This window comes from Musa acuminata, chromosome BXJ2-11 (assembly GCF_036884655.1).
Source record: "Musa acuminata AAA Group cultivar baxijiao chromosome BXJ2-11, Cavendish_Baxijiao_AAA, whole genome shotgun sequence".
Taxonomy (NCBI): Eukaryota; Viridiplantae; Streptophyta; class Magnoliopsida; order Zingiberales; family Musaceae; genus Musa; species Musa acuminata.
Window position 1 is genome coordinate 10331595 of NC_088348.1, and position 16210 is coordinate 10347804.

The following is a 16210-nucleotide window of genomic DNA, read 5'->3' on the forward strand; positions in this document are numbered from 1 at the left end:
TGGACTAAGCTCAGCTATTAGATATTTTAAAATTATATTATATTTTTTTATGGACGAGACATATATTTTTATCAGTCTATAAGAGTCAAATTTTTTCCTCCAAACGATACGGTGGTGATAAGACCCTCAAATCTTATCTGAAAGAAGGGGGAGAAATGGGGATGCTCTGATACCAATTGATAAAACCCTAAAGGTCTTATCGCCGCTCTGATACCAAATGATAAGACCCTAAAGTCTTATCGTAAAAAAGAAGAAGGAAAAGGGGATGATCACTTCGAGGGGATCAGCCTCCTTGATCGCTTCGAGGGGATCGACCCTCCTTGATCACTTCAAGGGGATCGGCCTCCTAAGGTTTGTCAAAAGACATAATAGTATTTTTCATAGATTACTGAAAAGAAGCAGTTACATCCCTATTGTTCCACCCAGAGTCCATCAGGACTTGAACTCTAATAATAAATAAATATTAAATAAACCTCTACTTGACTCTAACTAAATCAAACCGATTCAATAAACAACTGGACTAAACAGACTCAATAAACATTATTCAAAAGCTCATAAAAAGGTTCCTAACAGTTTCTCCCTCTTCAAATCAGCCTTGTCCTCAAGGCTGAGCAGCATCAATCTCTGGGAGCTTCTCTTTCAGCACTTTAGCCATAGATTATCTGCAACGCATCACAACCCGTTGATCAAGTAAGTATGATCTCCACTTTTTGATAGTGTAAGCAACAAGTCGGTCTTTCAATGTAGCAATCGTTGCATGAAACTTCTGGCCCTGTATAATCAATTTTATCTTTGAACCTTTGCTATCACAAGTGAAAATCCGTCCATCAACGATCTTTACTTCAAATCTATCATAGTCTTCAATGTGGTGGGCCAATCGATCAATAGTCTCACTATCCATAAAATTGTTAGTGCTACCAGTATCAATCAAAACTATAACAGGCTGATGTTCCAGAGTTTCGCCAACTTCTATAGTTTGCGGGTTAGAGTAGTCGGCTAATGCATGCATTGTATATATGGTAGGTCCAACATCTTTATTAGAACTTATACCTTCATAATCGGAGTCCACATTCTTAGCTTTCGGTTCCTCTCCAATTTGTTCAATCATCAAAAGTTGCCCTTATTTACATCGGTGCTCCATACTCCATTTTTCATCATAATACAAACCCTTTGCTGATCTTTCCTTAAGTTCTTCTTGGGTTAGTCTTCGGGTGTCAAGGCTTTGGTTGGGAATAGATAGGGCTGGTAGCTTACTGATCATCTGGTAATTGTCACTTCTGTTTCCATGATTTTTCCTGTTGATTTTTTTCTCATGTAGATGTGCGAATGAGATCGCAGCTATCATAGTGTGAGGTTGACGAGCCTTAACTTCACACCGGATCTCTAGAATAAGACCTTTAATAAATGTATCCAGAAGTTATCGTTCCGACCAATCTCTAGCTTGATTTGATAATCTTTCAAACCTACTCTGATATTCCAACATTGTAGAAGTCTGACAAATTTTTTAGAGCTATCCATCCACCTTCATATATGAGTAGATTGTGTCACAATCTTGGGGCCCTTTTCTAGTATTTCCAGATTTATGCAATGTAGAACTCTTACCTTGTTGAAATTTACTAAGGCTCCCCAGTAAATCCTTTTTGAAATCATTAAGTACTTCTTGTAACTGGTTCTCAATTCTAATTTTCAATGCTTCAATTTGTGCTTTCACTGAGTTATCGGTGGCCATTTCGTAAGACAAATATGTAATCTCAACTACTATTTTTGGTATTGGTCAAGGGCATCAATCACTGTCGATGCCAAGTTGCCGAGGAGGTGGACGTCAAGGGCAGTGCTGTGGTCGCTGCGTTGGAGGAAGAGTAGCTGCCCTGTTTCTATCGTTGCGTGAGGTGAGAGCGCCGGGGTTGGAAGGCGATTGCGTTGATGTGACTGCAGCTGCTGTAGCCCAAGGGGGCGATCGCCGAGCAACGGGATTGAGGCTGCGGTGATGGCAACATGTGGTTGTGGTAGAATATGGTAAGCAAGGGGAGGCGGCGTTGATGCGGCCGAGGTTGAGAAGAGGAATCGATGTTGCGTGCGCTGTTGGGGTTGAGGCAAGGCAGCGTACTGCGGTTGCTGTGTTCGCTGTTGGAGGGCGGCTGCTGCAGACCGAGGGGTTGGTCGTTAGCCGGGAGTGACGACGGTGGTTACAATCGGCGGCTGCAGCAGCAAAGGGTGCCACTGTTTTTGTTGCTGCGTGGTGCTTGCTGCGTACTCTGTTGTTGTCGCACCACCGAAGGAGTTGGCCGGAAGGATCACGAGCGGTTGAGGAGAAGGCTGCGGTGGCAGGAAGCAGCGGTGGTCGCTGGTCGGAGCGCAGCGTTGTCGGAGGAGAAGGAGGCAGCGAGGGTCGCGGCCGGGATCGATGGGCGCTGCAGCAACAGAGGAAGCTCTGTTTCTGCAACCGTTGCAACGAGGGCTGCGGCAACCGGCGGCTACGGCTGCGATCGTGCGGCCGAGAAGCAGCGGCAGCGGTGGAGAAGGAGGATCCGGCGGTGTCACGGTTGGGAACAAGGGCAACCGGTGAGTTGCCCTGTTTCTGGCACTACGGATGCAGAGCAAGGAGGATCGGCTGCTGGGAGGCGTGCGGCGGTCGTCGCACGGTGGCCCGCAGCGGTGATGGGTCGGCTGGGCGGCGACCGCGCTGGTGGGGAAGAGGAGTGCTGGAGGCGGCGCGGCTGCGATCGACGAGGGGCTGCGGCAACAGAGGAACTCTGTTTCTGCAACCGTTGAAACGAGGGGCTGAGGCAACCGGCGGCTGCGGCTGCTACCCAAGGGGGGGGGCACGGCTAGGGTTGCGGCTGGGAGGCGGCCCGCAGTGATCGATCGGCCGGGAAGCAGCGGCGGCAGTGGAGAAGGAGTTGCCCTGCAGCGGCGGTAGAGAAGAGGAGCAGGGCTTCGGCGGAGTGGGACGCTGGCAGCGTCGTCTCCTGGCAGCGGTGGTGACTCGAGTGGGAGGCGACGGCCACGGTGGACTCTGACCGGAAGCGGGGCAGGGTCGGTCGCTGGCCGGAGAACAGCGACGGCCGGCGGTGTGCTGGCCGCAAGCGAGAGAAGCAGGGGTGCGTGGCTGCGGCTTCTTTTCTTCTCTCACTTCTTTCTCTTCTTTCTTTCTTTTTTTTTTTTTTTCCTAAGATGCAGAAGGGGGCAGCAGAGACGACGATGGAGAAGGGGCAACGATGATCGCTGACCAAGACACAGAGGTTCCTTCTCGGTTAAGAAGGATCGACGTTCGTGGCGGTTGGCTTCACCCTTCCTCACACAATTTTTTTTAGGGTAACACTACAGCGAGAACGCCAAGGGTCGCCGCTCTGATACCAAATGGTAAGACCCTAAAATCTTATCATGGAAGAAGGGGGAGAAATGGGAAGAAGGGGGAGAAATGAGGATGCTCTGATACCAATTGATAAGACCCTAAAGGTCTTATCGTCGCTCTGATACTAAATGATAAGACCCTAAAGTCTTATCGTGGCTCTGATACCAAATGATAAGACCCTAAAGTCTTATCGTAAAAAAGAAGGGAAATATACCAATTGATAAGACCCTAAAGGTCTTATCGTCGCTCTGATACTAAATGATAAGACTCTAAAGTCTTATCGTCGCTCTGATACCAAATGATAAGACCCTAAAGTCTTATCGTAAAAAAGAAGGGAAAGAGGATGATCACTTCGAGGGGATTGGCCTCCTTGATCGCTTCGAGGGGATCGACCCTCCTTGATCGCTTCGAGGGGATCGATCTCCTAAGGTCGCTTCGAGGGGATTGACCCTCCTTGATCGCTTCGAGGGGATCAGCCTCCTAGGTTCGCTTCGAGGGGATCGACCCTCCTTGATCGCTTCGAAAGGATCGACCTCCTAGGGTTTGTCAAAAGACATAATAATATTTTTCATAGATTACTGAAAAGAAGCAGTTACATCCCTATTTATAGAGTTCCACCCAGAGTCCATCAGGACTTGAACTCTAATAATAAATAGAGTCCATCAAGACTTGACTTGAACTCTAATAATAAATAAATATTAAATAAACCTCTACTCGACTCTAACTAAACCAAACCGATTCAATAAACAACTAGACTAAACAGACTCAATAAACATTATTCAAAAGCTCATAAAAAGGTTCCTAACAGGTCGATACGAGCTGAACAAATGAACATTTAATTCTCTCTCTCTTACAAGAAGGGTAAGTGTGGGTTAATATAATAATTAATAAAATAAAAAACTTTCATGGTGTCAATGTTTTGTACGTGATTAATTATAGATTATCTATATAGTCAACCATCTTTATCCAGAAAGTTATATTAAATATCTAAATCTATTTATCATAACATCATCAGTTTTATAAATAAAATTATAAAAAAAAATATAAATATAATTTTAATATTTTAGTTGGTGATGATAGACGATGACATCGTTGGTGGTTGCGGATTACTATTATGAATGAGAAGAACGATGACGAGAGATGAGGACTACTCTACATCTATGTCAACGTAGTTGTCGAGCAATTGTCATCTCTCACCGTTACTCTTCTTATCCATAACAATCACTCGTGACCCCTAGCAATATCATCGTCCACAACCATCAACTTAAAATTATCCTTTTATCCATAAATTTTGTGTTTTCATTGGTAAAATCATAGTACTATGATGAATTGATTTAGATGTTTTATTTATTTTTAATTATAGGGATGTCAATATAATTATTTAAAATATAAGGATCGAAATAATAAAACAGCTAACTACACGATGTAATATATAATTAGTTCCTTAATATAATATTTATATATTAAAATGATTTATTTACTTTGGTGGGTTGAATAAACCCCGTGCCCAATTTTGCTACAAAACATGCCCCGTGTGGCTCGGATCCATGCTCGACCATAAACCCTGATCTAGAGCCCAGTTCAACCCCAGAAATTAGGTTTAAGCTGGGCAGGATGGCTCGAGTTGGATTCATTGGATAAAGATTTCTAGCAACTCGTTAAGGTCAAACTTGGCGTGGTATGGGATAGACTAAGTCATGGTTCTTTTAGATTGGGCTCAGGTTGGGCTTGGGCGAATGAGGATGTTTGCAAGCCGAAAGAAATTGGTGGTGGTTCGAGGTTCAAACTTTCAAATAAGCTTAATCCGATGAAATAATATAGGCTTCAATTTGGCACTTTTCGAGCTGCATATTAGAAATAGATCAATACAGGATAGAGATTTTGATGTTGTTGAGAATATAAATTAGATCACGGCTTAAGTTCTTAGACGAAATAATATAATTCAAGCAGAAATTATACTTCATATATGTTGGATTTGAGTCACTCTCACAACACACACATAAAAGAGAGCATTAAGCATATACATTAGATCATATATCATCTACATCTTAGATGAAATGACATCATTGATAAAAAAAATTAAAATTTAAGAGAAATCATGAAAAATTTTACCCGATGGGACCATGAAAGAAACATTCTAGTTTGCAGGATGGATAAATGGGTGGTTTAATTCTTGACCATCCATGGAAAGTCTCTAAGCTTGGTTTAATTCATTTGAACTGGCTGGCAGCGGGCAAAAGCGGCTTTAATGCCAAATTATTCTGCACCGAAAGCCAAAGTCTTTTCATGTCAATTTTGTTGTCTTCAAACCGAGGCATTCTTATTGAGGAGTGCAGTTGCAACAAATCTTATATATAGAGACAGAAAAAAATAACATAAATTTGCATGAACAATATCCAATATAAAGCAAGGGATATGAAACCAATATAGTTAACACGTTTAACAGATAGGTTCTTGCCCACAAAAAACGGAACGGGTTGTATACAATATCATGTAGAATGGTAATCTAAAAGTACAATGCAACAAACATCACCACTACCAACATCAACATTGACAAGAGTATCCCAATGTTTTAGTCAGCTACCATGATACTGCTTTTAGGTAACCTATAAATGTTAAAAAAGGATGCAAAGGCAACTGAAAATTATGTTGCGTTGCTTTTTTCTCCATGGTGATAACAACAAATTCTCATCATAAAGGTTAGAAGGAATTTTGCTTCCAACTCTCATGTGGCCTGATTACGCATTAGAGAAGTAAAGATGCTTTGGACGGATACCATGAGTTAAACCTGCTCAAGAAGCATAGCCTTGACATTTGTCGTCTTCGAGTCATGGCTATTTGTAAGAAGAAAAGACCACTGTATTTTGGATTCACGAGTCACTACATATATCCTCTTGTAAACTGACTTCTCAAACTTCTCAGATCATACACGATCGGTCTGGTGACACAAGCATAAACTGGTTTCAGACTCGTCAGTCCAACACAAGCATGATAGACTTGTGCATATACCATATCTGTTGGGATTTAGATATCTTGATAAAAGCATCACCCTATGTTCTGGCTTCTAATAGTGCTATTTTCAGCCCTATGCACCAGATTTCTGTCAACCAAAGCTTCACCTTCCTTTGCATTATGGAGGCTGCTTACAAGAGAAGAATAGACTGGATCATCTGGAGTAATTCCTGCCCCCAGCATCTCATCATACAACCTAAATGCCTCATCCGACCTCCCTTCTTTAGACAACCCTGAGATCAGTGCAGTATATGTCACAGCATTGGCCTGCACATTCCTTTTCTTCATCTCCATAAGCAAGTTCATTGCATCATCAAGCTTCCGGTTGATGCAGTGACCATGAATGAGTGAAGTGTATGTGTACACATCAGCTAACATACCTTTCATCTCCATCTCCTTCTTGAGCCTCTCAGCCTCCCTAATACTTCCTTTCTTGCTATGACCATCTATCATTACATTGTATGTTATGATACTAGGGTTTGCACCCTTGTTACCCATCTCTCTAAAAAGCCTCCTTGCCTCAACCATATCACCTTCTTTGCAGAGTATATCAATCAATGTTGTATAGCTCACAGTGTTGGGAACAACTCCTCTCTCGACCATAACATGCAGAAGATTCTTAGCCTCGCTGATCTTGTTGCACTTGCACAGCCCGCGAGCCACCGTGTTGTAAGTGTACACATCGAGCTCTATTCCTTTCTTCTCCATGATGGCTTTCAAGTTGAGTGCTTTGTCCACCATCCCTTTCTTGCAGTACCCATCGATCATCGTGTTCAATATAATCTGATTGAGGTTGATTCCCTTGTGCTGCATTTCGTCCATCAGCATCTCTGCGGCCAGCATCTGTCCATGCTTGCAAAGTCCATTGATCAATGCTCCATATGTGTGGTCAGTGGGCTGAAGGCCTCGCTCGACACACTCATCAAACAGGGCGAGTGCTCTCTTTATGTTTCCCATCCTGCAGTTTGCATTGATCATCGAAGTGTACGCATGGATGTCCCCCGTCAAACCCTTTTTCTTCATTTCCTCAAACGCCTTCTCGGCTTTGTCAATCTTGCCCGAATCAGAGTACGCATCAACCAGAATAGTGTAAGTCCCAACACTAGCTTCAACACCCCTTTCTTCCATCAAGACTAGTATGTCATTCGTCGAGCCATAATCCTTCCTCTTAGCGTAATGTTCGACCAAAGAATTGTAGGACATGACATTTGGCCCCAGTCCTCTAAGGAACATTTCGTCGATTAACTCCCGTGCAATCTTGATGTCTCCATTCTTGCATAATCCATCCACGACGATCGCCATTGAGTATGCCGAGACATCGATAGAGTCCAAATCAAGCATCCGGAGAAGGAACCGATGGGCCAAGTCGGAGCGGCCAGACCTCCGCAGCGCCTGGAGATAAATGGTGCAAGACCGCTCCTCGACCCGGCCGAACCGGCCGAGCAAGAGCTCGAAGGCGTCGAGGGCTCTGTCGGTCATGCCGGCGTCGGAGTACACCCTGAAGAGCATGTCGAGCGCGTCGGCATAGGGGACGACGGCTGCCCGGCAAGAGGCCTCGACGGAGGGAGCCAGGGAGGGGAAGGGATGGGCGAGGCCGTCGGCGGTGGCCAGGGACTTGAGGAGGGACTTGGCGGCGGCATAGCGTCTGCGCTTCAAGAGGGAGCAGAAGCGGGCCAGTTGGGAGGGGAGATCGGGGGGGCGGGGGTGGGCGGCGATGGTGGTGAGATGGTGATCGGGGAGGACGAGGATTTTGGGGACTGGGCGAGAGGAGTTGGTGCCCGGTTTGAGGAAGAGAAAGGAGGAATTGCTGTACGATAGCCTTCTTGCAAGCATGAGGGAAAGCTATGGGAAACAGCAGGAAGATTTGGACGAGGAAGAGGAAGATGAAGAATGCGAACCCCTGGGATAATATTTATTTGTTATTTCTAATCAATATAATACCTTGATAAAAGAATATTGATAAGGTGACTGACAACTGATCCAAAAATAATAATATACGATACAGATAGCTTCACAAAAATTCTATTTCCAAGATACAATGCCTATTATCCAAAATAATCAAGATTGCACATCTTGATTACTCAAAAAATCATATGTCGACTTCAAAAAAAAAGAAAAAGAAAAAAGAATTCAGTACTATGTTTGAATTATAATATTTTAGTTGATTTACTCTTTGGTATTATATATAGGGGAGTTTATATAGACATTGGAAGGTCAAAACTGTAAATAGCTCCATCTTCTCTTATATTTATATTTATTTATCTTTTCTTATATTTATATTTATTATACAGTAAATTCCTCACACATATCACTACAAGTCACCCATCTTCTCTGTTCTCTACCACCCTCCCCTTATTTTTCTTTCCTTCTTCTTCTTCACCTTCTCCTCCACTATGATCGATCACTTTACTCTTTCTTTTTCCTTCTTTCTTCTTCCTCTTTTCCTACTTTGTCCCTTCTTATTTCTTTTCGTTTTCCTTCCCCTCCTCTGCCCCTCCATGCATTGTTCTTTCTTCTCATTCTCCTTTTTCCTGCTGGGCCGCTCCTCCTCACTTTTACTGCACAACATCTCAATGCTGGTTTCAAACATATTAATTTTCAAACAAAATACTGAAATCACCATAAGTTAAGAAAAATAATGGATTCATATATAATATATGTCATCCTTACTTTACATGGTGTAAATTTGATGCATTTGAATAAACTTTGTCTTGCTAAATGAACCTTAAAATAATATCAAATTCATAAAATAATAATTATAAAATATTCATAAAGTTGAAAAATATTAGAATGAATGTTATTATCATATTTCACTAATATTTGAAATGTTCAAAATGGTTTGGAAGAACTTTATGTTAATACACTTGAAAAAAACACAAATGAAATATACTTGACTACATATTCAACATAAAATCATGCTGACAATCTTAAAATCCTCCTAGGATGAAAAAAAACAATGGAATGAAAATGAAATAAAATACACTTGAGTACAAAATCCACATAAAATGTGCAAAATCAATATATTATCATCCTTGAATAGTTCTAAATTGAAAATAAAAAACTAGAATATATGTCAAAATCATATTTCACTAGCATTTAGACTGTTTTAAGCGGTTTGAAGAACTTCACATAGTTACACTTGAAAATGAATTGAAATATGAATTGAAATATGCTTGACTATAAAATTAAATTTATATTATTATTAAAATAAAAAAATAATGATCATAAAATCCTCCAAAATAGGAAAACACTAAAATGAGTGTTAATGTCCTATTTGACTATTAATTACATAATTCACCCTAAATCGTGTAAAATTTGAGAAATAATAATCCTAAAATCCTCAAAAAAAAAAAAAAAAAAAATTATTGTACTGTGTGTTAATCTTTTAGTATAGTACTAATGTAAACGTTTAAAATGGTTTGGAGGAACTTTATATCATTATGCTTGAAGATGATATAAAATAAACATGCTAATTTTTGAATGCTAATCCTAAAAGCCTTTAAAAAAATGGATTAAAATAATCCTATGACATGTTTTAGCGTGATAAATGGATTATCAATGTGGAAGTTTGAGATGGTTTGAAAGAACTTCATCTTACTATATTTAAAAATAAATTAAAATATAATTAACTACAGAATTCATCTCAAAATGTGAGAAATAATAATTCTAAAATCCAGCAAAAATAATGAAAAATGCTATATAGGTGTTACTATGATATTTGAGTATTGATGTGAAAGTTTTATGTGATATGAAGGAAGTTCATTATGTTATAATAAAAAATAAATCAAAATACTCTCATTTAAGAATCTACCTCAAAATGACGTTGGACGGCATATCAGCCACCGACCAGCATCGTTATTGCTTAGCATGGAGTAATCCTTAAAATCCATCAAAAATCGTCTCGTTGGTGCATATGGTCAAGTACTTAGCACATAAAATGATACTGAGGACATGAAGAGAGCTAACAAATGATGCAAGAGACAGTGAGAAGATAAGAGGTTTTGAGGTTTGGGTGAAAGGAAGTTGGAGAGGGGTCATTTGGAGAGGAACAATAGAGACGTACGTTATGTAAAGATGTGAGGATAAGAGGAGGTAAGAGAGATGTTAATATTCAATATATATATATATATATATATATATATATATATATATATATATAGAATTACAACTAATAGAGATATAAATAATATGTATATGCTACCTTTACTTCATTTGTGATATGTTTTGTAAACATGATAAATAATATAAGGTTAAATTATCTTAATATTTAGTGTAAAGTAAAAATATTTATGTTCGAGAATCACTATTTAAGATGGATAATGTCTTAAGCTTTTATATGTTTTAAGATATTATGTGATTTGATGATATGATTGATGTTATAATGATATATCAATCTTGAATATTTTTCGGACTATATAGGTGAAGCTTATAAAACTAAATTCTTAATTTAGAAAAAATAATATTTTTATTATTTAAAAAAATCTATTTGTAAATATAGATATTACATGAGAACGAATGAAGGAATCAACATAGGGTTAACCTAATTAGTTCATGAAATAAAAAAAATGATTGGAATATAAGGTAAGATTGATATTAAAAAAACTCTCCTTATTAAATTCTGAATAAAGGAATACCATTTCATAAAAGTTAATTAGTGAAAGATTTTCTGATAAATTGTACGACATCTAAATTAATTAGTGAAATTATTTTATTGCCAACTGCCTCGATGAGTATTTACGGCAGTGAAAGGATGTAGAATTCGGGTATGATGTTGAGTTACCAGCCGAAGTCCGATTCGAAGTCTGTCGGCGACGGGATCTTTTCAGATCATGAAGGAATATTCTGGTAGAGGTGGGCTTTAAAGGTAATATGCTACCACTTAGGGGCATTTACGGAAATGAGCCATCTGGAAACTTCTTGACGCTACCCACGGATTCGAATCGGTGAGTCTCACGAAAACCGCCGGGCACGTGATCCCACCGAACCGCTCTAGTCCGCCTTCGGCCTTGCTGCCCTCCCTCCTGACGTCACTGGCTTTTCAGCTTCGTGTCCTGCACGTGATGTCTCTGATTCCACCAGAACTCTCTCTCGCGGATTGAGCCCTGCGTTCTTCAAGCGGGCCCCTGTTCCATTCTGTGGAGAACATGGAGCCACGTAGACGATCCCCAAACGTGGGTCTCGTTCAACGGGACCGATAAGATGGGATGGAATCGCGGAACAGCGTCTATATTAGGCGAGCGAGCGAACGGATTGTTTCTACGCGAAGTTTCGGAGAGGAAAGGATCTGTGTTCACTGCCCTTCAGATCGATCAGATTACGGGGACGATGGCTGAAACCCCAGCCCAAACCGAAGAGATCGTAAGCATGTTCACCCTTGTTGTTCTTCTTTTGTGTTTTAGGTTTGATCTGGGGTTGGATTAGGGATTTGGCGAGGGTTTTCATGGTGTTCTTCCTGTGTTGGTGGTTTTAGAGCCGGGAGCCGGAGGGACTGAAGTACCTGGGCTTCGTGCACGTGGCGGTGCTGCAGGCGGTGGTGTGCCTGGCGGGCCTGTACGAATTCGCCAAGGACAACTCGGGGCCGCTGAAACCCGGAGTCCACAGCGTGGAGGGCGCCGTAAACGCTGTGATCGGCCCCGTCTATGAGAAGTTCCGTGATGTGCCCTTTGAGATCCTCAAGTTCGTCGATGCCAAGGTACTCAGATCCCATCTCTCCTCCCCCTCTGGCCGCACCAACCGTTATGCCGATATCGCACGGTATCGTGTTATTTAACATGAAATATAGCGGATGCTACAATCCGTTATGGGGTTTTGGTTGGTAAGAACTGAAGGTTAAAAAGAGGTCGATGACGCTGCGACAGAGAGATATCACGTGACTAACCCATCGACTTTTGTCGTTAAGAACGTCACTTCGTTCGGACTCCAAAATATTATAGATTGCTTTTAAATTTTTAATCACGTACGCCGTTTACTACGTTAGCGGCGTTGGCAGCCGTATGGCCTTGGCTGCCGTCAACAAACGGCGTCTAAGATATATTTTTATATGTCACACGACAGGTGGGCGAGTCTCTGACGGAGGTGGACCGTCACGTGCCGGTGGTGTTGAAGTCGGCATCGGTCCAGGCGTACACGGCGGCGGAGAAAGCGCCGGAGGTGGCCCGCTCCCTCGTCGGCGAGGTCCAGCGGACGGGGGTGATGGCGACGGCGTCGGGAGTGGCGAGGGATCTCTACGCCCGCTGCGAGCCGGTGGCGAAGGAGATGTACGGGCAGTACGAGCCGGTGGCGGAGCGGTACGCGGTAGCCGCGTGGCGGTCGCTGAACCGCCTGCCACTGTTTCCGCAGGTGGCGCAGATCCTAGTCCCCACGGCGGCGTACTGGGCGGAGAGGTACAACAAGGCGGTGGGGGCCGCCGCGGCGAGGGACTACCCGGTGGCGCAGTACCTGCCCACGGTGCCGATCGAGAGGATCGCCAAGGTATTCGGGGAACAGGCGGAGAAGCCGCGCGCGAACGTCTCTCCCCCGCCTGAAACACTAGCAGAGTGATATATTTCGCATAAGGTTGGTGTTCTACTTAGTCAAGTTGGCATCGTGTGTTGTTGGATGACGAAGCCAACGGATTGTGTAGAATACTACCAGTGGTTGTAAATGAAAGTGGTGGTGTGTGGCGTCTGCTTTCGTAGTTTTGTATAATAGACTTTGTTTTCTTGGGGAAATTGTCTTAGAATAAGGAGCCAAGAAAACAACAGAGGAGTCAACAGGGCTGTTTTGGGGTATGGGCTTCTTCAACTCGCCTGTATTGGATTGCCAGAGCACACGTGGCAGGGATCTTTGACTCAGCTGGATGGGTACAAGTTATTGAGGCCCTGGTTTTTTTTTTTCCAATTTCACACATAAATCCTCTTAAAGTTTGGAAATAGTGTGCTTGACTTTGATATAATATTATATATATATATATTTGAGATATTGATCTATGACATTTATTCTTGGAAAAATGCTTGGGAATTTTTTTTAAAGATTTTTTTGTTATTATAATTTTTAAACAGCCATATTTATTTTTAATGTTTGAAAAATGATTTTCAAAAATGATTTTTTTATTTAAATTTAAAAAGGTTTTCATGAATTATTTGCTGCGTTTTAACATAATCTTTTAAAAAAATTATGTAGTATTTTTGTTTTAAAAGTATTATATATTATTTTCAAATTAAAAATATTATAACATTTAAAAAACACTATATAGTATTTTTGAACCTGCCGTATAGTGTTTTTATCCCAAAAAAAAACATTGTAAGATTAGTTCAAAAATATTAAATATTGATGTCACAGTATATTTGAAACAAAAAACGTTGTATTATATTTTTAAAACAAAAAATATTATATAATATTTTTAAAACAAAAAAATATTATATAATAATTTTAAAACAAAAAATATTATATAATATTGTTAAAACAAAAAATATTATATAATATTGTTAAAACAAAAAATATTTTAAATGTTGAAAATTTTTTTGGATTTAGATGAGTTTGTGAGGTATTTTTAAAAATTTTGAAATAGGGATGGATCACTAGGAAATATGAAAAGGGGTATCATAAAAAAAATTCCAATAAAAAGAGTATTTTCCTTGATAACCGTTCTTTTTGGTTAATATTCATCTAACGAATTCAGGTAAGAAATTTTTTGTTAAATTTAGTTAGCCTAAGTTAAAAAGATATATATAACATCATATAAAGTGAAGAAGTTGAAGTGCGAGTTAAACTTTGCACTAAATGGCACAAGTTCATGCAAGTACACAAATTTATAGAATTTACTAACACAGGTTAAGGCGTTTAAAAGCTTGATTCAGTCAAATAAATGAATCGGTTTTGTTAAAAAAAAGTGTATATTTTCATTTGCTATCACTCGAGATTTTCTTTTTGGTGGTAGTGTTTCCTGTGTAAGTTCCGATACTACTTTCACCATATAATAATAGATGTGTAAGAGGATTTTAAGGGGATGAATTGATGCTTTATTAAAAACAGATGTTTGACATTTGAGTGTTCTTATATGAATGTGACTTTCGAATAACATACCTAATATATATATATATATATATATATATATATATATATATATATATATATATCGTTGATAGGAGAACATTAAACTAGATGTAAAAAAAAAAAAAGACTTCATCATTTTGGACAACTCTATAAAACGATAGGGAATTATTTGAGATTGTATGAATAGAGACACAAATGATATAGTTGTAATCCTATTTAATTAGGTAATATATATTATGGTCTTCGTTTAATAAAAAAAGTTTAATTTTGATAAGCGTTTTATCTTGTTTTATCTATAAATAGATAGAATCTTATAGTAACTTATTTAATTAATTCGATAAGAAAAGAGGAGAAGTAAGTCTAAACTCTTTTTACACCTTAATATCGTTGCTTTTTTTCGAATCCAACTGTGTGCCTATAACTTAGATAAATTTTTTTGAATGACACATAATCTTGATCTTGATTTATTGTTATTTGTTTTCGATTTTAACGTATTTTATTACATCACATAAATATGATTATAATTTTTTTGCTTATAGTACTTCAAAAGAATAAAATAATTATCAGTGATACTAAATACGCCACAACAAAAGCTACAAAATAATTATTAGTGGTATTTCTAATTTAATGAATGATATGACATCTTATATTTATAAATGATAGTAAAATATTTATGTAGTGGATTTAAATAATTAAATATTCACTTTATTATTCATGTAGTTGCTGTAGTATTTAGAAAGGCAATATGAAAATGGAGCGTGTCTGCTAAACCTCCAACAAAATAAAATATTTTCTTCAAAAATTGGAATAAAAGGAAAAAAAATATTTTTTAGTAAAATAGTAAGATTTATTTACTAGAAAACTAAAACAGAACATGTCATAAAAAGGTAAAAAAAGTCTGTAAAACTCCGTAAAAATAGAAATATAACATCTTTAAAAAATAAAAAAAATCATTTGCGTAAAAAGTAATACTTATTTATTCTTCTAAAAAGAAACCTAAAACAGGAGCCATATCAAAAAGAAAAAAGAAGTGTTTGCTAAACCTCCATAAAAATCTATAATATTTTCTTAAAAAGGAACAAAAAAAATTAAACATATAATTTTTTAAAAGTGAAAATGATTTATTCTGCTTAAAAAAAACCTAAAACAGGAGCCATGCCAATAAAAAAGGAAGAAAAATGTTCGCTAGATCTCCATAAAAATAGAAATTAACATAAATAAAAATATAGCATTTTTGTAAAAAGTAAAAATATATCTATTCTTCTTAAAAACAACCTAAAATAGAAGCCATGTCATAAAAAAAAAGAAAGAAATATTCCTTAAAAATAGAAATATAATGTATCATTCAAAAAGAGTTACATGAAAAACATAGGTTTTTCGTAAAAAGTAAAATTTATTTATTCTTCTCATAAGCAATTTAAAACAAGAGTCATGCCATAACAAACGAGGTTGCTAAACCTCCATGAAAATAAAAGCATAATATCTTTAGAAAAAAAAGTAAAAAATATAGTATTTTTAGTGTATTCTTTTTAAAAGAAACCTAAAACAGGAGTCGTGGCATAAAAAAAGAAAACAAATAATTGCTAAACCTTCATAAATTAGAAATATACATCTCTAAAAATAGAGCAATGGTAACCATAGCAATTTAGTAAAAAAAAGTCAAATTTAAAACATCTCTTTAAAGAAACCTAAAATAGGAGTCATGTCATAAAAAAGGAAAAAAAGAAAAAAATGGTTCCTAAACCTCCATAAAAATAGAAATATATAATATCTCCAATAAAAGAGTAACGGAAATAAAAAAAAAAATTG

The 16210-nt window shown here is 38.6% G+C and overlaps 2 protein-coding genes across 2 annotated transcripts; one reads left to right on the top strand and one right to left on the bottom strand.

Annotated features, from left to right (window-relative positions):
• Window positions 1–5757: 5757 nt before the first annotated feature.
• On the bottom strand, window positions 5758–8274 carry LOC135628004 (pentatricopeptide repeat-containing protein At2g32630-like). Its single transcript, XM_065134521.1, has one exon. The coding sequence runs from the start codon at window positions 8198–8200 to the stop codon at window positions 6401–6403; it is 1800 nt and encodes a 599-aa protein (XP_064990593.1). The 5' UTR covers window positions 8201–8274; the 3' UTR covers window positions 5758–6400.
• Window positions 8275–11572: 3298 nt separating this feature from the next.
• On the top strand, window positions 11573–13077 carry LOC135628006 (stress-related protein-like). The gene is made up of 3 exons (XM_065134523.1): window positions 11573–11725; window positions 11838–12059; window positions 12422–13077. The coding sequence occupies exons 1-3, from the start codon at window positions 11693–11695 to the stop codon at window positions 12905–12907; spliced, it is 741 nt and encodes a 246-aa protein (XP_064990595.1). The 5' UTR covers window positions 11573–11692; the 3' UTR covers window positions 12908–13077.
• The last annotated feature ends 3133 nt before the right edge of the window (window positions 13078–16210 follow it).

Bases quoted from the DNA above. Each gene is read 5' to 3' on its own strand.
- LOC135628004 (XM_065134521.1), bottom strand. From the start codon at position 8,200: ATGCTTGCAAGAAGGCTATCGTACAGCAATTCCTCCTTTCTCTTCCTC.
- LOC135628006 (XM_065134523.1), top strand. From the start codon at position 11,693: ATGGCTGAAACCCCAGCCCAAACCGAAGAGATC. The intron at 11,726-11,837 runs GTAAGCATGTTC...TGGTGGTTTTAG, and splicing joins CAGCCCAAACCGAAGAGATC to AGCCGGGAGCCGGAGGGACT. The intron at 12,060-12,421 runs GTACTCAGATCC...GTCACACGACAG, and splicing joins TCAAGTTCGTCGATGCCAAG to GTGGGCGAGTCTCTGACGGA.